This window comes from Tiliqua scincoides, chromosome 12, assembly GCF_035046505.1.
Source record: "Tiliqua scincoides isolate rTilSci1 chromosome 12, rTilSci1.hap2, whole genome shotgun sequence".
Taxonomy (NCBI): Eukaryota; Metazoa; Chordata; class Lepidosauria; order Squamata; family Scincidae; genus Tiliqua; species Tiliqua scincoides.
In genome coordinates this window covers 18,370,353-18,395,198 of record NC_089832.1, presented here as the reverse complement: position 1 = coordinate 18,395,198, position 24,846 = coordinate 18,370,353, and the positions used below count along the sequence as shown (strand labels likewise).

At 46.7% G+C, this 24,846-nt stretch overlaps 1 protein-coding gene across 1 annotated transcript in view; it reads left to right on the top strand.

The window, feature by feature from the left end:
• The window catches only part of AR (androgen receptor), a 156,339-nt gene that overhangs the window by 77,535 nt on the left and 53,958 nt on the right, over positions 1–24,846 (top strand). Inside the window, exon 3 of the mRNA XM_066640207.1 lies at positions 20,835–20,951. Coding sequence (XP_066496304.1) covers positions 20,835–20,951 — 117 coding nt within the window. The remainder of the gene's footprint in view (positions 1–20,834; positions 20,952–24,846) is intronic.

The window sequence follows — 24,846 nt, the reverse complement described above, 5'->3', positions numbered from 1 at the left end:
CAGGGCTTGGAATCCCTGGGGAGATAAATCCTGCCAGAGACTTTGGGCTTGTTGTGGTCATGCCCCCAGGCTTCAGCCGTGCCTCTGAGTTCCAGCCCTGGCCAGCCACTACCACCCATTTACTGCTGGGATTTGCCTGCGAGTGCCTGGGTTCTTGCAGGTGGCTCCCATTTTGCAGTGGGGAGATCCCAGTTCTTTCCAAGCAGATGATGGCTCTGCTAAGGATTTGCACAGATTATTCCCTTCTCCAAACCTGGACTTGCTTCGTGCAGGGCAGAAACACCCCCAGCTATTCCTTCTTGTTAATTTTTGAGAAAGACCCTTGCGGAACACGGAGAAAAGGGCCTTCTGGGAATTTTGCCGAAGTAGGGCCTTGAATCCTTGGCCGAATTCTCCACTGCGCAGGCGGGACCGCAAAAGACATTCCAGGGCTGGAAATAAACAATGTCAAAGAGATCCCAGCCCACTGGGCTTCTGAGACGGAGACTGGTTGCCGAGGAAAAGAATCTGCCTGCGCTGGCTTTGGAGTCGGCTTGAATTTAACCTGGCCCGGCCGGCCACGTCTATAAATTCAGGGGAAGCTGCCTGGCTGGTATGGAAGGGGGAGATTTATGTGCTCCTCACCGCTCCCTGGCATTCTGGACCAAATTGGCTGACTTCTGTGGAAAACCAGGATGCCAAAGACACCGCCAGGACTGTAGCCTGAGAGCTCTCATCTGCTGCTCAAAAAAACAAGGAGGCTGTGGAGTTCTTGGCTGTCCAGGACTTCCAGCTGGAGGAAGGGCAGAGCAGAGTAGCCTTCTCTCCACCCTGTCATAGCAGGAGGTAGGATGTGTAGGGGTGGCTGCCTTGAGCTGGAAGTCATCTCTAAAAGGGCATAGTAGAATAGTAGAAATGGAAAAGGCACAGAAGAGAGTGACCAAAAAGGGCAGGGGCACCTCCTTTGTGAGGAAAGGCTACAGCGTTTGGGGCTCTTCAGTCTGAGAAGAAGGCATCTGAGGGAGGACATGATCGAGACATATATGCAAGGGATGGATAGAGTGTATAGAAGGATGTTCTTTTCCCTCTCTTGCAACACCAGAACCAGGGAACATCCACTAAAATTGAGGGTTGGGATCGTTAGAACAGACCAGAGAAAATATTTCTTTACTCAGCATGTAATTAGCATGTGGAACTCCTTGCCACAGGATGTGGTGATGGCATTTGACCTGGAGACCTTTAAAAGGGGGTTGGACAAATTTCTGGAGGAAAAGTCCATCACAAGTTACAAGCTGTAATGGGTGTGTGCAATCTCCTGGTTTTAGAAGTAGCCTGTCTCAATGCCAGGTACAAAGGGGTGGCAACAGGACGTAGGTCTCTTGCTGTCTTGGCATCCGGTGGGCCAGTGTGAGATACAGGAAGCTGACCTAGATGGGTCTTTGACTCGATCCAGCCAGTCTCTTATGTTCTTATCGCCTATTCAGTCTTGGAGTGAGACTGTCCCAAAAGTGGGTCTGTCAGATCGCCCCTCCCCACAAAGCTCGCTTCAGGGATCGTGTAGGAATGCTGGAGCTTCTCTTCCAGTAGACCTCTGCCCCTCTGCTTGCTATGCACTGCAGTTCTGCCTGCAATGTTTCGTTTATTTACATGAGCACACAAGGCGACTTACAACAATTAAAAATACAAAAATAGCAATTAAAAACAATAATTAAAATAGTTACACATAATTAAAAAATCTAAAACAAGCCCCGTGGATTCTAATATAAAAGAGAAAGAAAGCCAGCCAGCCTGTCAGCAATTAAAAGCTTTTTGAAATAAAAAGGTCTTCAGTCCATGCCGAAATATTAACAAAGAGGGAGAAGTTCTCAATTCTAAGGGAAGGGTATTCCAGAGTTCGGGGGCCGCCACCGAGAAGGCCACCGAGAACACAGAAAGTTTGTGTACCTAATGACCCCGGAATCCCTGATGGCGTGGAGCCATGTGACACAGTGACGTCACATGGCATCACTTCCTGGTTCCTTCCTTGTAGACTGTGCAACAGTTCTGTGCACACGGAAAGCAAGCGCAGCAGGCGCTGTGTCAGATGCATTGAGAAACTGTGGTGACAGCTTATCCGGGGCTGGATAATTGCCATTGTTTGCAGACTGCCTCTTTCGGTGTGTTTGTCTTTGTTCCCTGCAGAGACTGAATCTTGCTCCCCCTTCCCCTTGTTCGCCTGATCCCAAGTTTGATCGTGGTGTTAGGTATGAGCCATGATTGGAATAATAGTTATAATCAAATCTGCTCTCTCTCTCTCTCTCTCCTTTATGGTGCTTACTGCAAAAGTACAGAGCACAGAGCAGCCAGCAGGCTCTCAGGAGCTGGTCCAGTGTTATTCCGGCTGCAGCTGTGTTTGTGGGATCTTCTTTGATCTTCATTGCAACATTTTGATCTTAGAGTACAGCATTTCTGGGTATTTCTAACTGATTGATTCAGGAGGTTGGCGGAAGGGAGGATAAAAATACTGAATTTGGCAAGTTGGTTTATAATAATATTGTCCTGAAATGCATAGGCAAGACCCTAGTGTTAGAGTTTGGAAATGTTTGCTATTCAGAAGAGAAAGCAAGACACTAAAATTTGTCCAGGCAGACCATCAGTTTGTCCCCTTCCCCCCCCCCCCCCACAATTGACAAGGGACAGAACACTGCGGGCGGGGGTCATATCCCTCAATGGCCTTACTAATAAATCACCTCCTCCAAATTCCCACAGCACACCTGTGAATCTTTTGTGGCACACAGGTTGAAAATTACTGCTTTGTAGTCTAAATTTGTATACTTCATGTCACAACTGTTATGTGTAACTTTTATTATGTGCAGAATGCTTCTTGTGTGCGCTACTAATGGTAGACAGCACAGTTTCTCAGCGTTGTTGGTCCCCAGCCTGGCTCCAGCTACTCACAATGGAGCAAGTAGGAACTCATCCACCCTCTGCTCTTGGTCAGATGCACAGGAGAGAAGGGTGCAAGAATTGGATCTCAGGCATTGAATGGAGTCTGCACATGGCTCCAGGCAAAGTGGAAGGATCCAACTTCCCAGCTTTATCTTGGACTTGCCTAAATACTTAGGCAAATCCAGTGCCATGGAGTTGAGCATTTGTTTCGTGGTTGCTGCATCTGCCCTTGCTTCTTACTTTAATTTCAGCAGGATGTCACATTGCTCTCCTTTGATCAGTTGGCAGCCTTGGCAGTGTCTGATTTGTGTTTTCTTGGTTTTTCCCGGGAGTTGTCGGTGATTGTGGTAGGAGGGGGGGAAAGCCCACCTTTTCATTCTGCTTAGCTGGTTGGCAGGCACCAGATTCCTGGTGGTCCCTTAGGTGTGAAACCCAATGATCCCTTGTTCTTCTCACCTTCAGGCAGACTGACAAGACATTGAGATTTAAATGGATATTTGAATTTGATAGTGTTGCTGTTCCATTGTGGCCTTGTTGTCTCTCTTGCCTTGATTGTGACATTGTCATTTGTGTATAGTCCTTTGGATACTTTCTTTTTAGGAGAAGAGCAGATTATAAGTAATAAATGAATAACAGAAGTAGAATAAATATGCAAATATACTTAAACCTGCACAGTGTATTCGACCCCAGTTCTAAGGGCATAGCAGTAAACTCATCGTTAAGCTATGTTTACCCCTGAGAAGAACCCATAAAACCCACAAGATCTAAGCCTGCAAGATTGCCACTGGCAAGCTGTGAACATATTTCAGCCACTTAAAGTGTAATTTCCTCTCCCAAGGGAGTCTTTGGGACTGTAGTTCTGTGAGCTGGAGAGACCAGGGCCGCCCACAAAGAATTCCAAGCAGAAAAACCTACAGTCCTAGTAGGATTCTGTGTGTGTGTGGGGGGGGGGGTCATGTCAGCTCAACTGATACAAAATCGAAGTAAGATTGTAGTGTAAATGTCCTGCCTCCACACAAAGTCAAGGACAATTCTCTGCCCCCTTTGGAGAGGAGTTAGGGATCATCCCTGCAGCTGGATTGGGCTGCAGGGGGCAAGGACTGGCTTTAAACCAGTTGAACCAATTGCTCCCAGTTGGGCCTGCATTTGGGAAAATTAAAATCAGTATTTTTACTGGATCTTTTCCCAGTCACTAAAACAAGTGGTTTTGTAACAATTTACTTTTCAAAGACAATCTACACATTTTGTTTGTTTGTTTGCCTAGCTACAAACTGGGATTGGGAGCTCAGTTGGTCGGAAATTTCAAGTGCTGCCATTGCCCAACAACACAACACCCAGCCCAGTCTTCCTCTCCATCATCTGTGCAGAGAGGAGAGCATGAATATTCTCCATGGTCTCATGATGTGCCTGCCCTCCACTTCCAAGCTGGTCAGGAAAGCTCTTGTCAGAGGGCAAGAGGACAGTTACATGGCAAGGGTGGAAGATGGACTTCTGGATGCCAGCTGTCCTCTGAAGAACAGTTGGCCTTCCGGGCATCTGCCTCTACTATCCTTGCCTCAGTAGCATTCCCACTTGACACAAGATTGTGTGCAGCAGAGTCCAGGCAGGGTTTTGGCATTCACTCAAGCATTGAAATGGACTTCCTGACTCCCAGCCCTGGCGGGATTTTTATTTTCCTTGGTGTCTGAGATTGATTGGTCTCTCTCAGTATAGTCGGATCCGGTTCAAGGTTCTTCACAGCATTTCTTTTTTGCTTGTTGCAAACATCATTGCTGTTCTACACGAAGGAAACTGCTCCACTTTTGACTGGAAACCAGTTTGGCCCTTCGTGGCAGTCCTGAGCTTGAGATACAGGAAGCTGGACTAGGGGAGCCTTTGACCTGATCCAGTAGCTCCTCTTACGTTTTTATGGAGAGGCTCTTTCTGCAACTTCCCTCCCCGCAGGCTTAGGTGAGGGAGAAGAGGAATAGAGCTGAAACAGGTTGGCTGGCTTATCTGTAAACAAAAGAGAGATCTCCTCTTGGCATTTGGCACCTCCTTGGTGGGGCATTCCATGCCAAGCCAACCAGCAGTTGCATCAGAATGGTGGGTTTGGTTGAAATTGTTCAAAGTCAAGCCATTATGCATGTTGAAATGTATCTACAATCAAAATTAAATGAAAGCTGGGGGGAGGGCCACACCCACTCTGAACTCTGAAATGTGTTCAGGGTCACATTTCCCATGAGACATGCACTGTCCTCTTGCCAGAGGATGAGATAAGGTCTCCCTACAACAGCCGTTAAAAGCAAATTTGGAGACTCTGAATCTCTTTTTAAAATCTGGAGAGTTGCTTGCCAAAATGTAGCAGAAAGTCATAACTGACAGCAAACACTTAGTAGGTTTCCAAATTTGCAGGAATGCCTATTAATCTCTGGTGTTCCCATAGATCCAGGAATGGCAGATCCAGGAATGGCATTGGCACATGTGTGCACCCAGTGGTGATAATGTCACCCAGCAAATTTTGTTGCAATACTGTCATATACACTTTGTGTTCAGGGGCTGCTGAATGTCTAAACTGCACAGTTCAAAACGCCCTTGCTTTGTTTCTGGAGATGAGTTTGGCTATTCTTGGAGCTCTTCGTGCCTGCCCTACTACTTCAGCTCTATCATAGCATTACATGTTCAGTCTCCAGAATCTCTACTTAAGCATGCCCAGGGAAGATCTCTGTCTGAAACATCAGACAGCCACAATTGGTCAAGAAAGGTAATCCTAGATGGGCCAGTGATCCACCTAGGAACTCCTAGCTCTGTGGAACTCCTTGCCACTGGATGTGGTGATGTTGCCTTGCCTAGTTGTCTTTAAAAGGGTATTGGGCAGATTTATGATTGAAAAGTCCATCACACGTTACAAGTCATGGGTAGAGGTGTTTGAAAATGGTGTTATTTATTTTACTCAGAAGTAAGCCCGTGAATTAGGCTGTAATCATTTCTTACTCACCAGAAACAAGCACCTCTAGCCCTGGGAAGTTGGCTGGCTCTGACATGCCAATGCAAGGGAGTGGCAAGAGAATGCAGGCATCTTCTAGTCTTGCGTGCTGCCTGAGGCCTCTGGTGGGCCACTGTGAGATTCAGGAAGCTGGGCTGGATGGACCTTTGGCCTAATCCAGTGAGGCTCTCCCTATGTTCTTATGACTTTCTATAGGGCAGAACCTGGGTGTCCATGCCCTAGACTGATGATAGCCATTAAAATAAAAGATGCCCCTTTTGAGATCCTTGTTGACACAGCAGCACCAGCAAGGGAGGTAAATTGAGCGGTGTACATGTTGTAGCTCTTCCCAGTTGTAGAAAAATTTGGATTGTTTATTGCTTGCCAGATGGAGAAAGGCTGCATCCTTCAGAAACTGAAGCTTTCCATCAAGCCACTGAGAGTTTTACTAACAGGCAGAGGAGAGAGAGGAAAAGGACCCTCCAGATTAAATAAAAGCTACTTAGAGTCCTGTATATTTTAAGGGATTGTGGGCTAAATGCACATCAATTTATCTGAAGTGCTTCAAAGGAGAAATAATAATGGGAGAAGAATTATAGTGACATTTTGTTGTTGTTTCGTCTTGATTTCTTTTCTTGGTTTCCTTCTGTTGTCTTACATCAACGCACCGGAGCGCATCACACTGCCTGCACTTGGCGATCACATTAGTTGGATCCCTGTGAAGGCCATGGCAGACTTCCCAGTGGCTCGCCATAACTTTTATCCACAGATGACTTAGGAGTGCTCCCAAATTCTCCTCATGCAAACTTGGGGGTTCCAGGTGTCTGGCCCTGCTTCCAAAGCAGAATGGATGAGTTGGACCACGTCTTGTGAGCTTGATGCCAGCAGTGTGATGCAGCCGCAAAGCAAGATGATGCCTTTCTGGGCTGCGTTAACAGAGGCTTAGAGTTCAGTTCATGATAAGCAGTAGTTCTGCTCTTTTCTCACTGGCCAGCAAGGCACCCTCCATCTCTAACATTGCATAAGTCTGTGAATATGGAACTCTCTTTTTTTCTTTCATTTTGCATAGGATCCCACAACTTTTTGTTCTTTCAGTAGTTTGTGTCTGAAAAAGAAAAACTTTTTATGGTAAAAACTCACAGAAAGCAAACTTGATGTGATCTTGTATACAGTTGTGTTAAGATTCTTTTTTTGCTGTTTTACCAGGGTTTAGGAGTTCACCAGGGTTTAGGAGTAACACAATGTGCAAAAACATCTTGTTGCAGTCCTACATTCAGTCACATCCAGATTTCATTTTTGCAGTGTTTTGTCATAGTATAATGTGTGTTTCAGTCATGCAGAGGAGGAAATTAGGCTGAACTGAAGAAAATGGAAGCTAAGAAAGTGGACCTGCTCCAATTCTGAAATTAATTTTAGAATGTTCCCTGGCTCAGGTGGAATTCAAGAGGAATGGCACCCAGAGCAAACCAGAAGAACAGTTAAGGGTTAGAATATTCCTAGGGTGGCTAAAGCACAGTTCTGTTGTGATATGAAGAAAATTCTGGCCAATAGGCAGGGGTATTCTGGAGCCTTATAGGCTGAAGATGGAACTTAAAGTATTTTTCACCTTTTTATCCCACCCTTCCTCCAAGGAGCTCAGGATGGTGTGCATAGTTCCTCCCCTCCTTTTGTCCTCACAACAGCCCTGTGAGGTAGGTGAGACTGAAAGATAGTGGCTGGCCCACAGTCACCCAGGAAGCTTTGTGGCTAAACCATGATTTGAACCTGAGTCTTCCAGGTCTAAATCCCAAACCACTATACCATCCTGGCTCTCGTGGTGAAGTAAGACCATGTTGGGTAGGCCTTCAGATGCAGGTGGGGTTAGGGGTGCATAACATTTTCCCCTGCAGTGGAAAGTCGGTATGAAACTTCTGATCATGCCCAGCCTGGCGCAAGTATCAGAAATGTATCCATCTTGGTCAACAGAGCCATTACTTCTGCCTGCAGCATTGCAGCTTTGTCTCCAGCAGGGATCCTGATTTGGGACAAAAACACCCAAAACTAGGTCTGGAAACTGCCACCCCAAGGCCTGTCCTCTGGGTTGCCAGCTTTCATCCCGGTCTTCAGAAGCAAAAGGGAGAACATAATCCAGATTTCTATATTCTCCACCACACATAGAGCTGGAAGGAAAGGAAAAGGATTGGCCAATGCAAGAATTTCTGTCAGTGTCCAGATGTTATTTATTTATTTACGAAATAATCAGGCACCAAGCCATGTCATACCATTTCATTTTGTCATACAATGAATTTTGAATATGTTTGTCCAGCAAAGCTGCTTTAGGGCCCAATCCTATCCAACTTTCCGGCACCAGTGTAGCCACAATGCAGCCCTGAGGTAAGGGAAAAAAATGTTGCCATACATTGAGGAGGCCTCTGTGACTGTCTCCCCACCACAGGATGCAGTGCACACCCCACTGGCACAGCTACACCGGCACTGGAATATTGGATAAGGTTGGGCCCTTAGTCAGTTCTGGCTGATGTAGTCATGAGTGTCACCAACAGGCACATCTAAATGTCCTCCACACTGATGCCCATCAGTGTGCAGAAGGTTTTGCCCACGTCTTGTCCAGGACACCCAAGGCTAATACGAAGTCTTCCCTGTGCAGCCTTGTAAAGGGTTGGCACCAACACAGCTCCACACTTCTTTCAATAGGCCCTTCACATGAATTTTCATTTGCGACTATTATGGACAGAAGCAAACTCTGATTGCAACTTTTGTGCCAGGCATTTATGCCGCCTTCATGACTGCCAACAGGTGTTTTTTTTATTTGTTTGTTTGTTTTTTTGCTAAAAGGTGGCACAGAAATCTTTGAAACAAAATAAATGAACAGAGCCTTTAGCAGAGCTGCTGCTGCAGCTTTTTTTAAATAGACCTGTCAAGCACATAGACCTGATGCTGCTGGAAATGCTCAGGGGCAACAGAACCTGCTCAGTAGCATCAGTTGAAGTGCCGTGCCTTTCTGTTGCCCACAGATGGGCTCAGACTTCAACATCTAGTGTAAAATGTCTGCAAGCAAAGTCTAAATTATGGAACAGAGCTTCAGACATTGTGTGATGTGTTATTTTGTACCCAGTGAGGACTGAAACCTGGTGGGGGACCAGGGAAGTGCTAATTGAACCCATTGTAGGTATGACAGCATAAAAGGTAAAATACAGTTTGGAGCTTCAGTTCTCTCCATTCTGTAAAGAGCAGATGCCCTGGATTTAGAGTAGCCCCGAGGAAGTGTGTGGTGTGTCCCTTCATGTCCTCCCTTCACCTCTGGATGCAACCTTGGTCTGACCGGTCTAGGGGGCTGGCAAGAATAACTGTGGTGGCAGAGCAATTGACAGAGCATCTATGTTGTCCTGCATCAACAAGTGGCTGTTTTGTCATTAAACTCTCAAAGTGGGAGGGAAGGGATTGAGACCCCCTTTCCCCCAAACAAGGATCCTCTTCAGTGTATGGACATTTGCGGAGTACAAGTTATGGCTCTTTGGGCTGGCTGTGCCCCGAGTGCTTGCAGGGCGTAAAATAACATCATGTTTAGTAGGACACATTGGCCACAGTGGCTGGTGAAGAAAGGCAGAGAAGGAGGCAAGTTGGAGAAGACATAAAAGGAAATGGGAGGAGGAAAACCCCCAGTGCTAGAGAAAGCAAGGAGAGGTGTGTGCCTTGAACATTGTCTTCTTGAAGTAGCAGGGTGGGTTTAAGGCTCAGCTTAACCTTCGCGGAAGGTGTCTGGTGGTGGTTATTCTGGAACGGCCTTGAGTGTTTTCAGCCTTTACACTGTTTTTCTGGTTTCCTAATCTTCGGGGCTGCTGTAGTCACAGGGATACTGTTGTTTAGACTATTGGAATCCAGAGAAGGAAGGATGGAGGACAAACAAACCTTGCAGGGGGAGAGGCCGAAATGTTTTCAAGGCACAGCTCAGATTGGAAGTCACTTCTGGACTGTGGCAGTAGAAACCTGCTATGGTGGTTTCTAGTTATTATTGGCCTGCAGAATTGGAGAACAGAAGGCAGGTGGCCGGCGAGAGGGCAGGATGGCTGTGAAGGTGACCAGGTGTTGCTGAAATCCATGCCCGGGCAGCTAGAATGTGAACTGAGTTACTGTCTGCATAGTGTCCATTCTTCACCATCTGCCTGGCCACTGTTGGAGACGGAATGCCACGATGGATGGATTTTGGCTTCTCCCATCCAATTTCCTGCATCCTTCTGAGAGCCAACATTGCCGTAAGGAGTATGGCTCTCGCAGCCTGAACTGTCATACCAAATCACCAGTAAAACAGCCCATAGTCACCTGCCCCATCCCTCCTCACTCCAGTGGTGCAGTACAACCAAGACATGGCCTCGGTGCCTGGTTTTTATCCCCTCCCCAAATCAAACAAGTGTCCTTAAAGCTGATAATGAGAGAGAACAAGAGAAGCCATGGAGGGGAGAAGAGGGGAGCCTGCTGAGAGCTGCTTGTGTTAAAAGAACGTGGCGAAATAGCGCATTAATGCACTCGAGCTCCATTATGTGCCTTTTCTTGGCAGCCAAGGGTCTTGGGTGTGATAACCAGGTTCTAATAAGGGCAATTACAAGGTTGGGTGGTTAAAAAAAAAAAAAGTTGGGTTGTTTATCAGTCCTGCGCCCTCCACGTCACACCATGGATCCTGAGAGAGGGGAGAGCATTATTAGAAGAAAAAAAGCCTTCTAATGACTTTCCATACAAGGCCCTGATTACAGGTTGTTGTTGTGATTTGGCTGATGGAGCTCAACAGTGTCACACAAAGAGCTCAGTTATGTAATGCCCGAGGCTCAGTAGAGTGGGAGTCCTTGCCTTGGACTCTACAGTTGCCTGGGGATACCGCCAGTTTGTGCTGAACTGCGAGAAGCTGTTCCTGAAAGCTTGGAAGTGATCGATGGTTTCAGGGGACAGGGTTCAGTGCCAGAAGAAGAGCGCCCACTTTGCCCGGCAGCATTGTCAGGTAGTACTGGGGGAGATCCCCCAGATCTGAAACCCTGGAGAGGTGGTTCCAGTCAGCACAGACAGCACTGGGTTCAGTAGTGGATCAAAGCTCTATCACAGGAGAAGGCAGCTTTATGTGTCCGGAGGTGGCCTGACAGTCTGCCCCAAAGTCTTGGCCATCTTTTTCAACAACAGTCAACAGTCAACAAAACCTTTATTTGGCATAAACATTTGATAGGTGAGAACTCTGTACAGAAATCGTAGAGAGTATAAACCTAAATAGTACACAAATGTGTGTATCAGTGCACACCTATGTGTACAGACAGATACAACGTACATTACATTTTACACACAAACATGAATTACATAAAAGACAGAAACAGTCAGTTATTCTGCGAGCCATCTTTTTCACTTGTCAGTGTGAAAGATTGGACTGCATGTGGGTCAGTAGCGCCTGGGACAGTTTCTGCCAGTGGTGCCGTCTGGTCCTCAAAAGAAGGGTGTGGATGAACAGTGTATGTGACAGTGGGGTTTTGCTGTATGCCGTTTGGAGGGGAGGGTGTGGGGCCTTAGCCCACCACCCACTGTTCTTCCTGTCCAGGTGGTCCTCAGGCAAAACTGGTTGCTGATCAGTGAGACAGAGCATTTCAGACAGGAGATCCACATTTCAATTCCTGTTCGGCTGTGATCATGTTCTGAAGCCAAGGGGGATGGGGGGATGGTGGTAGCCGGGCAAGAGTCCGGAGAGGCCTTTTCGGACTCATCCTTCAGAGCCGAATAGTGAAGGTGCTATCGAAAACCATTCTGCTAAGGAAGAAAAGGGGGAACATCTCAAAATGCCAGCTGGGCTGCTCCAAAAGCTGAATGACAATCTGAGGTGGAAAGGGACCTGTGCAGGTAATGGAAGTGGGTGGGGGGGAGGTCATCAAAGATGACAAGTGTAGGCCAATAGCCCAGACTTGCAGGGGGAGTGTCAGGAATACGAAAGCTCAGAATGAGCTGAGACTGGGCAGGGATGCAAACTGCAACGGAAAGGTATGTTCAAAGACAGAGGAACAGAATGGGGGTGGGTCACTAAGTTCATTAAGGACAGTGAGTCCTCCTCCTTTCCCTTGTTCCATCTCCCACCCTCTCCCTCCCTGCCCTGAACTCTCTGTTCCTCCCCCTTCCTGCCCTATCCCACCCATTGCCCGCCTCCTGTGTTGGTTTACTTGCCGTAGTGCAGGTCTCCATCTGCAGCACCATGCTAAATGAATCTGGGCTCGATGGACTGCATTTTAGTGCACAAGAAGGACTTGATGATGAACGCTCAGAATCTCTGTCAATTACCTTTGAGAAATCCTGGAAGACATGGGGGGGGGGCAAGACCGGAGATTGGCTAATGTTGTCCTGGTCTTCAAAAAGGGGTAAAAGAAGGACTTGGGAATATACAACTCCGTCTGCCTAAAGGTCAGTACCAGGAAAGAAGTTTAACCACTTATAAAACTGCCGGTCTGTACACATCTGGATATCAGTGCAGTGATTACTAGAAGCCAGCATGGAATTGTCAAAAATAAATCTTGCCAGACAAATCTCATCTCTTTTTTGATTGGGTTTCTACTTTAGTGGACGCTGGGAATGTAATTTATTTTGATTTCAGTAAAGCACTGAACAAAGTTCCCCATGTTATTGTGGTCAGCCAGCTAGCAAAACATGGGCTAGATGATGGAGCCGTGAGTTGCATTCACAATTGGTTGCAGAACAGAGCACAAAGACCCTGGTCCATCAATGGACCCTCAGCAACTTGGAAGGAAATTGTGAGTGGAGCACCCCAGGGTTGTGTCTTGGGCAGGATTCTCTTCAACATCTTTATCAGTGACTTAGATGAAAGGGTGAAAGGAATCCTTATCAGATCTGCAGATTGCACTAAACTGGGAGGAAGAGTGAACACCACAGAAGACAGCAGAACTGTGGCTCCCAAACTGTGAATCAGGACCCACTAGTGGGTCACAACCTGTTTTCGGTGGGTCGCCAAAGGGTGATGGAAAGATCAGATAACTAATTGCCTCAAACCCTGAAGCTATAGAAAAATCAGATACTGTAGCTGTTAATTACCCTGCAAAGAGTTCAGCTCCTGCAGTTTGCAAGGTAGCTGCCACCTGCCCTACAAGGAGCTGAGTTTCTGCAGTTTGCAAGCGTGTGTAAATATAGAGAGAAAAAGTTTGCGGGTCTTTTTCTGGTCATTATTACTTATAAATAAATAAATGAAATATTGTTTCTTTCTAGATCTCCATTGTAAGGGGTTTTGGGGTTGCAGCAGATCCCAAGCTGAACACGATCCGGTAGTGTGATGTAGCTGCAATGTGATTTTTAGGTTGCATCCATAGAATAGCTTCTATATCATGAAAAGTAGTGGTTCCACTTTACCCTGCACCAGTCAAACCTCATCTAGAGTACTTAAGAAAGATGCAGCCAAACTGTAGCAGGATTGGAGGAGTTCTGTGATCACAGTTTCAAGATAGGAGAGAGCCCGCTGATCACACAGGCTTTCATTTCAGCAGTGAGATCTCAGCAGCTCAGCTGATGGTGGTGCTGGGAGAGCCCAACTATCTTGCAGGCCAGATAAAGAGCTCCCATGGGCTGCATCCAGCCTGCAGGCTTTATGTCTGACACCCCTGGCTGCTGCTGAAACCTGTCAAGATCCTTCTTTGCTATAGGTGAACTCAAGCCATCTGGACCAGTTGAGTTCACGAAGTTGGGCAAGTAACATTATAGAGAATTCACCTTCAGTTGTTTCTTATCACTGTAGCTGTGCTGCAACCCATATTACTTTCCCAAACCTGGCATCCTAAAACTCAGACGCATTTAATTGCAAATGGAGGAATTCTGTCCAGAGTGGAGGGTGTGGCCAATATTATGAAGGCACCTTGTAGCTAGTGTTGTTCAGCCTGAGAGCCCAAAAGAGTATTTTGCCATTATGGTCCTGATCATTCTGTTGCTTATAGAATCTAAACCGCCTACATCGTCTTCCTAAAGTTTGGCACAGAGAAACTAGACGACAGCCTATACTGCCCTACCGAATGTGGTACAGATTCATTCCAAAATGAGGGAAGTCCAGCAGTTTCAAGACTTAGCAGATTTTGGGGGTGAGAGGAGATGTGGGTCTGGTTTGACCCACCTGAAATTCACAGGCCTGGAAGGCTTTCCTTGAGGCTTTCTTCTGGACTCTTCCCCCCCCCCCCCCAAACATTGCAGATTCCTCTGAAGTGTGTGATTTTGAAGAAAACTCATCAAATAGAATATTCCTTTGTCTTCTAATTCCTTGCTCTTTCCAGTAGGGCCATGGGTAGGCATCACTCTCTCTGCTTTGGATTTTGAGGGCTGCTGCCTGCCAAGTCCTGTTTCCCATCATGGTTCTGTGGTATCAGTTTGAAAGACCAAAGGTGTTTTGATACAGAAATTGATAATGTGTGACTCCTCTGGGTGCAGATTCTTCCTTTTCTCCCACATGTATTCTGATTCTTGCTCCTGCCTCTCCAGGAGGTGCTCTTTGGCCTCTTTGCTTTCTGAACTGGGTGGTTTCTGCCATCATGCCCTCTCTGTTTCACTTCTTATCCTCTGGCACTTTTCCTTCCTGCTTTCAGTCTGCCCTGGTCTCTCCTGTTCTTCAGAAAACTCCCCTCTGTCCATTTTCTCTTTCTCATAAGAACAGCCCCACTGGATCAGGCTATAGGCCCATCTAGTCCAGCTTCCTGCATCTCACAGCGGCCCACCAAATGCCCCAAGGAGCACACCAAATAACAACAGACCTGCATCCTGGTGCCTTCCCTTGCATCTGACATTCTGACATACCCCATTTCTAAAATCAGGAGGTTGCACGTGCACATCATGGCTTGTACCCCGTAATGGATTTTTTCTCCAGAAACTTGTCCAATTCCCTTTTAAAGGCATCCAGGCCAGATGCCGTCACCACATCCTGCGGCAAGGAATTCCATAGACTGACCACACGCTGAGTAAAGAAATATTTTCTTTTGTCTGTCCTAACCTGCCCAACACTCAATTTTAGTGGATGTCCCCTGGTTCTGGTGTTATGTGAGAGTGTAAAGAGCATCTCTCTATCCACTTTATCCTTCCCATGCATAATTCTGTATGTCTCAATCATGTCCCCCTTCGCTATTCATTGCTCTAACCCAGATTTCGGATGATGTGTGTCATGGTCTTTTTTTTCTGCCCCCCCCCCTCACTCTCTATCCTTCTCCTGTTTTTGATACAGTGGGTTGTGTTCTTTTCTCTTCCTCCGACTGTTCTCTGATGTCTCCGATTTCATTCTTTATTGTTTGGGAGTTGTACTTTCCTCATCACTTCTGATGAGGAAAGCGTTCTCATCAGGTTAACAGTCCTTCCCTGTATCTTTTCCACTTCTTTAATTATTCTTATTTAGATTGTAAACTTCAAAGCCTCTGTCCTAGTTTTGCCTTATCTAAAGCACCACACCTAGAAATTACTTAACAATAATTAATAATTATTATGCATAATTATAATGTGTAACTAATAATTACACATGGGATGCAATGGATGGATGCAAGATAAATATGCATATTGGTTTGGGTGCTCAGTTTCTGTCAACTTGAGTGAACTAACTTCTTGGCTCTGCTTTTTTCTCCCTGGCACCCTCAGCAGTGCTGCCTGGGAAATCTCGTGGGAACTTGTGCATCATTAGGAGTAACTGAGAGAAAACAACTCAAGAGCTTTCTAGAGCTATAGAGTTTTGAACTAGGCCTCCCGAAACAGTTGCGAGCCCAAAGACTATCTGGTACAACTGTTGAATGTCTCCTTGTGATTTCTACCATCTGAGTAGTGATGCATGGGGGGTTAAGGTGGGGTGGGGCTTGTTGGGACGCCCTCCCCCCCCATGACTGACACATGATTTGGGATGGATTGGATGTAGGATTTGGGATGGCATGCCATTTTGACTCCTCTAGCAACTGTCTGCATCAGTGCCATGGATATAGTTGCAGTGGTGTAGCTAAGGGATCTGGCATGGGATCTGGCCACAAAAATTTTTAACACCTCCCAAGGGCCACATGCCCACAATATCCCCTTCCCCCAGGTGCATCTAGGTGGTGGTCTGTGATAGTTGCCATTCAGGGATGCTTGGGAACTGGCCTCAGTACTATGGTAATTGTGTCCTGGTCAAACACAATCATTGGCATCCCTGGACATTCACATCTTTTTTCCCACCGGTTATTTCCATCCCACTATAAGTGGGCAACACCCCAAGCCCCAACCCTAACTATAGCTTTGCATTTTAAAAATAAAAAGTACATCTCATATAGCTTATATTGGAACATAAGTGTTCAGGATGCAAAAAGAAGGAATGCAAATATCCAATGCCAGGATGCATTTGACGGGGACACAGCTGTCCTGCCTCTGCTGGCATCCTATGAAGGCTTGTGGGATCTCAGTCCTTAGCATAAGGCTGCACTTTCCAGTATTCTGTATGGGAAATTGTGACAGTTAATCTGGTTTAAATAAATGACCAAGGCAAGGTCTGCTGGAAGCAGCTACACCACAAATGTACACCTGTTTCAAACTTTTTTTTTACTGCCATTAATACCCGACTACTAAACTAGAGTTCTGAGATGAACATGAAGAATTTCCAGCACCCTGACCAAGGACAGTTCCCAGGACTACTTATGGACAGTTTTGACATTGACAATGAGGCCTGTTTGAAACTTTGACCTGTACATATACAGTGATTGTGGCACTCGCTTTGTGGTGTAGAAGTGAGGAGAGAAGTCTGTTAGATTCAAGGGCTAGAAAGCCAGTTTCACATGAAGCCTGATCCACTCACAGTGACACAACCATCAGTCCCTGGAGAGTTACAGAGAACCAAAGGGAGGCCAGCAGCCACCAGAAAGGCCCTCTCCTTTGGCTCCCATTCCATACACATACACACCCTGGAAATTTCCAAAATGCCTCTCCCATTTCTGCCACGCACAAGTGGTGCATTAAAATGGGGGGGATCATTTTAGGCCAACCCTGCTTTAGATCCTTTACTCAAAAGTTTACATAATGTTGCAGCTCAATTCTGTAAATCATAATTGGGAGGGGAGAACTTGGGTATGGTCTTATAATTATGAGAACTGGAAACAAGCAAAAAAAGTTGTGCTTGGAAAGCTTCGCCACTGTTGGCATTGCCACACAAAGGGCCCAGAAAGCTGTGAAGGGTAAATGATCAACAGGAGCCAGGGAGCTTTCTGGCAGGGGCCAAACTTCTGAATCATGACTGACAGGCCTGTGGACCAGGCCAAACCACCTGCCTCTCCTCCTGACTTGTCCACGGAGAACTGGGGCAGCCAAATATGGCAACTTTCTGACTCCTCTCTGTCTCTCTGCTTCACTCGCTCAATTCCAGTGTTCCTCACTGGTTGCCTGATCTTGGTCATCTAGCCACAGTTGTGGCTGCCTTCATCAAGCGCCCTTTGGCACCTCCCCCATTGCGCACACACTTTCCTCTCCTCCACCCTGGAGCAGAACACCTCAGGGTGGCTTTGAAGTTGCAAAGAGCAGAGGAGTTCTGGGCACCTTTGCACTGCTGCACTTGTACTGGTGCCAGAGAGCAAAGGGTGGGGCTCCTCTGCCCAGGGTATCTGGTACTTCACTACCCTGCTGAAAGATTCCAGCCAACTCATTGCAGCAAGGGGGGGTAGCTGAAGTTGGGAATGCCTGTGCATTTCTTCCCAACACAATGCATTTGCTGCCCAGTGGTGTAGCAGAGCTTGAAACAATTTGGCCCTCCGTTTCAGGAATCCCTCTGCTGCTCTTTTGTAAGCATGAGAGCCAGGCTGCATTTGGAGGACAAGTGCAAAGGACTTGTCACTTTGACACTTGCTTCATGCACTCATGTGAATAGTTTTTTGCCCTGTCACTCAAGAATTGGCTGGCTGATTCCAATCACAGTGTGAAATGGAACCCAAGAAGTGGTTTTCTCCCAGCTGCCCATTCTAATTGACAGATGCTCTCTGAGATCTCCAGCACAGATCTTGTCCATCACCTGCTGTTGTGCCACAACTCCTCCGCACTTGGCCTCATGCCCGCTTAATGCTGATTAGTTTCCCTTGTGAAACTCACCAGTGCAGCAAGCAAAAGTCAGAGTCCAGTTCCAGTCCACAGATTCCAAGTAAACCAGTCCAATCAATGAGAGTTGTCAAATCAGAGTCCAGAGCCAATAAGCCAAGTTACAGTCAGGTTCCAGGTAAGTCAGTCAAATCAGTCAGGGTATCCAAGTCAAAGTCCAAAAGTCAATATGCCAAGTCCCAGTCCAAGGTCAGATTCCAAAGTCCATAAGCCCATCTGCTCCGCTCCTCCTACAACCCACCTACTAGTTCCTCCAGGTGCTGTTTATATGCTCCCAGGTTCACTTTAGCCTCTAGTGGCTGCAGCTGTGCAGCACACCTCCAGCTACCACCTGGGCTTTAACCCTGCATTTACTTAGAGCAAGGGGCACTGTGGACACCACATTCTACCTCCTCACCAGATCTTCCGCTGTTCCACTACACCTGCCACCTGATCCTTTTCAACTGGCGATAGAACTTGAGACCTGAAAGACAGAAAGCACATGCTCTGCTACTGAGCTCCTAAGTGCAACCTGGGCGTTAAGGGTCCTCCTATAAGCAGCCTGGTACAGACAAAGGTTTCCTTGGGGAGGATTCACCTCCTTAACCGTCTCTTCCAGTTACTCTTCCCTCCAGTCAGTTTCTCAGCCCAGTACCCAGTCTGTCCTCTTCCTTCGGCCACTCTGCCAGCTGTTTACCTACCTCTGATTCCCTGTCCCCTGAGACTTCTACCTACTCAGGTTTTCAGACCTCGGCTGCCCTACCTATCTTCTCTCAAGAAAGTTTTGGCAAATTTTTAAACCTGGCCAAACTGGAAAGTGTTATTGTCACTTTCCGAAACTATATTATGCATTGTCTGTTGATAAAGAGCATTACGGTATTCCTAGAGCTGCTTGAATGCTTGTGAATGTTCCGTGACGTCACATAAGCTCTATCAGTTAGTATGCTGTAGGTTAGTGGTTCTCACACTTTTAGCATCGGACCCACTTTTTAGAATGAGAATCTGTCAGGACCCACCGGAAGTGATGTCATGATCCAAAGTGACATCTTCAAGCAGGAAAATTTTTAACAATCCTAGGATGCGATCCTACCCACACTTTCCCAGGAGTAAGTCCCATTGACTATCATTGTTAAAAGAATATACTGAGTAGCCTGTTTGAAGTACAGATCTGTAATATTTCCCCAATGCAGTCACATGCCATGGTAGCATCAAGTCTAATATATCAAAAATTACATATTGAAATGAATGGGGACCCACTTGAAATCAGCTCGCAACCCACCTAGTGGGTCAGGACCCACAGTTTGAGAAACAATGCTGTAGGTCAGGGGTGTCCAAACCCCGGCCCGGGGGCCACTTGTGGCCCTCGGGGTCATCCAATCCGGCCCTCGGGGAACTCCCAGTCTCCAATGAGCCTCTGGCCCTCCAGACACTTGCTAGAGCCCAAGCTGGCCCAATGCAACTACTCTCAGTATGAGGACGACCGTTCAACCTCTCACCTGAGCTGTGGGACGAAGGCTCCCTCCACTACTTGCTGTTTCATGTCTGTGATGCAGCAGTGGCAGCGAAGGAAAGGCTTGCTTTGTGCAAGGCCTTTTATAGGCCATGAGCTATTGCAAGACCTTCATTCATTCATATAAGTTCCATCTCTAATAAATTCATTTATGTAAATTTATTCAAATTTTAAATGTAAATTAATTATTTTTTTCCCCAGCCCCCAACACAGTGTCAGAGAGATGATGTGGCCCCCCTGCCAAAATGTTTGGACACCCCTGCTGTAGGTAATAATAAGCAAGTGGGTCATTGCCATCACTTGGAAAGATGGAACTCTCTTTATAGTCACAGTGTTTTTAAAAAGTGAAATTTTCACCATTCTGAACACTGATGTTTTGTGTCCTGGGTTTCCTGTTCTCCATTGATAACACAATAATCAGGGTTCTGGATTTCCCTGTTGTACCGCATAAGCACAAAAATGGCTGATGGGAACAGCTGATGGGAATAGAATTCATTGTCTAAAGCAGGGGTGCTCACACTTTTTTGGCTCGAGAGCTACTTTGAAACCCAGCAAGGCCCGGAGATCTACCAGAGTTTTTTTTACAATGTTCGCGCCATCATAACATATAACATTTATGTGTACAATGTATGTTGGTGTACCTTGAGCCCCACTGAGTGTAACAGGACTTACTCCTGAGTAGACATGCCTAGGATTAGGCTGTGAGGCTGCAATCCTAGCCACACTTACCTGGGAGTAAGCCCCATTGAGTACAATGGGCCTTACTCCAGGCGTTTCCTCCCAGAGGCACCTGAAGGGGGGGGTCGGCACTCCGCGATCTACTCATTTTGCCTCGCGATCTACCGGTAGATCGCAATCCACCTATTGAGCACCCCTGGTCTAAAGAGACTCAGTTTTAATGTTTGTTTCCAAAAAGCAAGTTTCTAGCCCTTAAGAGTTGCATCAATATTCTTGAAATATGTAGACAATGCCAAGTGAAAGTGGACTAATTTGGATTTCCAATAGGATGGCTTCCCACTCTGCCTCTCCCTGGCAAAACCAAAAACTCTCTAACTGGCAAAACCAAAACTTAAATATTAAATATTTTATATATATATATATATATATAAATAAATTTAATATAAAATTAAATATAAAATATATCTATACATCTTTACTTGATGATGCATAATTTTTACAGGGCACAGAATATCTCTTTAACGGTAGAACTCAGATTTTCTGCATGGATATTATTATGATTACAATTAGCAAGTGGGTGCAGCACCTTGGCAACACATCTGTGAGACTGTCTGTCCTTGTAGCGTTGATCTGTTGATGGTGATGGTCTATGTCAGTGCAAGAGCAGTGAAAACGGTTCTGCTCACCATTTATCTCTTATGTCTTTAGGTAAACAGAAGTACCTCTGTGCTAGCCGGAATGACTGCACCATCGACAAATTCCGAAGGAAAAACTGTCCTTCCTGTCGTCTGCGGAAATGCTACGAGGCCGGGATGACTCTTGGAGGTAACGTGCTCTCAGCTCAGAAGCACATGTGCTTTGCTGTTGGTGTGTCATGCATCTAGAAAGGGCTGCAGATCAGTACGGTTGGGCATCCCTTATCCGGAATTCCAAAATACGGAACTTTTTTGAGCTCCAGCATGACTTTTTCCCTTTACTTTTTTTGCCAAAAGAAATGAAATCACACCCAATGTTTCATGCACCAACCTTGTTTCATGCACAAAACTGTTTAAAATACTGTATAAAATTACCTTCAGGCCATGTGTCTAAGAGGTATATGAAACATAAATGAATTTTGTGGTTAGACTTTGACCCCATCCTCAAATACTCTCATTATATATGCAAGTATTCCGAAATACAGAAAATCCGATATCCACAATCCTTCTGGACCCAAGCACTTCAGATAAGAGATGCCCAACCTGTACTGAGTCCCAGCTATCAAAATGACAAGGCAGTCCTATGCGTGACTCCTCAGAAGTAAGCCCCATTGAGTTTAATAGAATTTACTGCAAGGTAAGTGTGTATAGAATTGCAGCCTGATTCCTTTTGATCTGCATGCCTTGATTATGCTCGTGTGCAGAATCGGTGATCTTCCCTGAGAACTGTTTGGCAAACTTGCCAGGAGTGTCGGGGGAGCCCCAGCTTAGAACACAGGACCTAATTCTGTGCTCTGAAATGTCAGACCAAGCAATTGAACTGTATGATACATGCATCCAAGGGTGTGACCAAGGGAAGAGCCAGGGCGGGCAGTCCTAGGACATCTTCTTGTTAAGAATCAAGAATATTTACATACTGCTTTTTGGCAAAAAAAATTGGGATGCTTAGGAGGATAACCGCTTGGCATAGCTGTTTTGCCTCAAGCAGAAGGCCAGCTCAGTGATGGGATTTGGACCACTGGAACTCTTGCACACTTTTACCAACTGCAAGCAAACAGTGCACTTGGGGTGCAGTAATGTAAACACATGTTAATTCGAGGTCAGGGTGGGGCCATAAGTTACAGTTTCATTTTACTCTTGCCCAGACAAAGTATTCAGACGGGAACCCACCCGTTCTGGGCAAGGGTTCATGTATTGGCAGCCTTCAGTCTCGAAAGACTCTGGTATCGCGCTCTGGATGGTGGTTCTGGCACAGCGTCTAGTGTGGCTGAAAAGGCCGATTCGGGAGTGACAGTCCCTTCCACACCGGGAGCAAGTGCAGTCTGTCCCTGGTCTGTCTCCCTGGCTGTGGGCCTTCCTTCTTTGCCTCTTAGCCTCAGACTGTTGGCCAAGTGTCTCTTCAAACTGGGAGAGGCCATGCTGCACAGCCTGCCTCCAAGCGGGCCGCTCAGAGGCCAGGGTTTCCCACCTGTTGAGGTCCACTCCTAAGGCCTTCAGGTCCCTCTTGCAGATGTCCTTGTATCGCAGCTGTGGTCTACCTGTAGGGCGCTTTCCTTGCACGAGTTCTCCATAGAGGAGATCCTTTGGGATCCGGCCGTCATCCATTCTCACGACATGGCCGAGCCAACGCAGGCGTCTCTGTTCCAGCAGTGCATACATGCTAGGGATTTCAGCACGTTCCAGGACTGTGTTTGGAACTTTGTCCTGCCAGGTGATGCCGAGGATGCGTCGGAGGCAGTGCATGTGGAAAGCGCTCAGTTTCCTCTCCTGTTGTGAGCAAAGAGTCCATGACTCGCTGCAGTACAGAAGTGTACTCAGGACGCAAGCTCTGTAGACCTGGATCTTTGTATGTTCCGTCAGCTTCTTGTTGGACCAAACTCTCTTTGTGAGTCTGGAAAACGTGGTAGCTGCTTTACCGATGCGCTTGTTTAGCTCGGTATCGAGAGAAAGAGTGTCGGAGATCGTTGAGCCAAGGTACACAAAGTCATGGACAACCTCCAGTTCATGCTCAGAGATTGTAATGTAGGGAGGTGAGTCCACATCCTGAACCATGACCTGTGTTTTCTTTAGGCTGATTGTCAGTCCAAAGGCAAGGGTTCAAGAGTGCAACATAATCTTTACTTAAAATCCATATCAGTCACAGCAAGGTCCTCTTTTTTTTGGGGGGGGGGGTTGTAATAATTTTACACTCTTTCAGGAGCTTCATGCTCTGTCTAGGAAGAGATCCAGAAAGATGTTTTTCTTTAATAATAAAATTTAAAAATAATTAAAAAGATCAATTGCTTAAGCAATTGACCGGAAAATGCAGGGAGGGGGAAGTCCCTCTTCTCTCCTTACCCCTCCAGTAGGAAGATAAAAAAGGTCCTCTCCTGTGGGTGATGCCAGGGCTGAAATAACTACAGCTAGGAAACTCTGGATGGAAGGAGATTGGCATGATGAGCTTGGCAAAGAGGCACCTCTGTAGGAAGTAGATAGGCACCTCTGCCTATCTTCCACTCTGCTGGATGTTGCTTACCCTCCACTTGCACCAGAGCTCCAAGTTTCCATAGCTTTGGGAAAGCAGCAGAGCTGGGGGGCACATGTGAGAATCAGTGCTAAGCCATGGCCCATCGCCCTTCCTCTCTGGCATGAACAGGCAGTGCCCAGTTCCAGGGCTTTCATTAGGAAGCTGTGGTTTCCCTGGCAGCTGCAGGTTCCGTTTGAATTCTGCCAGCCCAGCCAGGCTTGCCTCTCTCCTTCTGCCCTGAAAGAAATCCATAGGCGTGTTTTTAAAAAGAGGTTAATGATTTAACTTGTTAGTCATCATAATCCTAAGAGCAGCTCTTTGAAATGTTGGCAGTGGTTTGGCTGGGAGGTCAGGGTGTCTTACTGCCCTTCTTGGATGAATGCTGTCACTCCATGGATGCAAAGGTCAATGGATTTCTTCCTGGGTCTTTATTTTCTTTGTTGGCTTTTTGCTGTAGTATTATTCTGTGTTGAGGGGGCAGTATGGATCACTGGTCCCAGGTGGTTAAACATCCGACCTCCTTTACCGGGGGTGCCTTTTAAAAAATAAGTGACATGCACACACGATGGGAAAACAGATTCATGTTCAGGGACCCTGTGTAGTGGCTGACAGCACAGCAGTGCGGAGGAAGAGGAGGCACAGGTGAAAGCTGCAACAGAACAAATTTGATTGTGGGGGGGGGAATCAACAATAATGGAGAGGGAGGAGACAAAGTAGAGCCGAGCAGTATTGCCTGATGAGTGCAGTGGAGAGTATGAGAGCAAGGAGGGGAGGAGAAAGGAAGTCTTTGGAAGGGAAAAGGGGTGTGTGTAATGGCAGGAGCACAGAGGGGGAATGGGAGGAAGGGGGAAGAGGTCATGGTGCAGTGGTGTGGGCTTCCCAAAAAGACCTGGGGCTGAGAAAGTGTGGAATTTGGGGTTGTAGAGAAGGAAGATGAGAGCAGGGAAGCCGAAGAATTAGAGAGGGAAGAAGTCGACTGTGGAATGGTTTCGCCCACACATGCACAACCTTCACGCCAAAAGAGGGACCATATCAAGTACTGAACATGTTGTCAGCTTGACTGCGCATGAGACAATGAAAAGCCATGGAAAGTCTGTGGGTCACTCATGCAGAGAGCTGGGGGCTGAAATGTTAGCCTCCCTCTGCCTCTGTAGGCATTGCCTGTAGTTCACCAGCACCACCTCCTGCAGCTGCCAGGGAAGTTGCCCTTCTCTCACCTTGAATGTTTCATGTGCCAGGGAATTTTCTTGTCTGGAACGCAATCAGTGCAGGTAAATCCCACTCATGGATGAAATGAATGATACTAGTCAACTTGTTGTGGTTGTAGGTTGAATTGTGTAAATCTGGGCTCTCACAGCGTTACAGCATCCTGGCAAGGAAGTGTCTTGATTCTTGTGAGGCAAAGGGCAAATGGGGCCAGTTGGCAGGATGAGCCTCCGTGTGCAATGAACACCTGTGCCAGCTGGGAAAGGTGCTCCTCTTGTGACTCCAAACTGGGCCAGGTACAAGAGCAAAAATT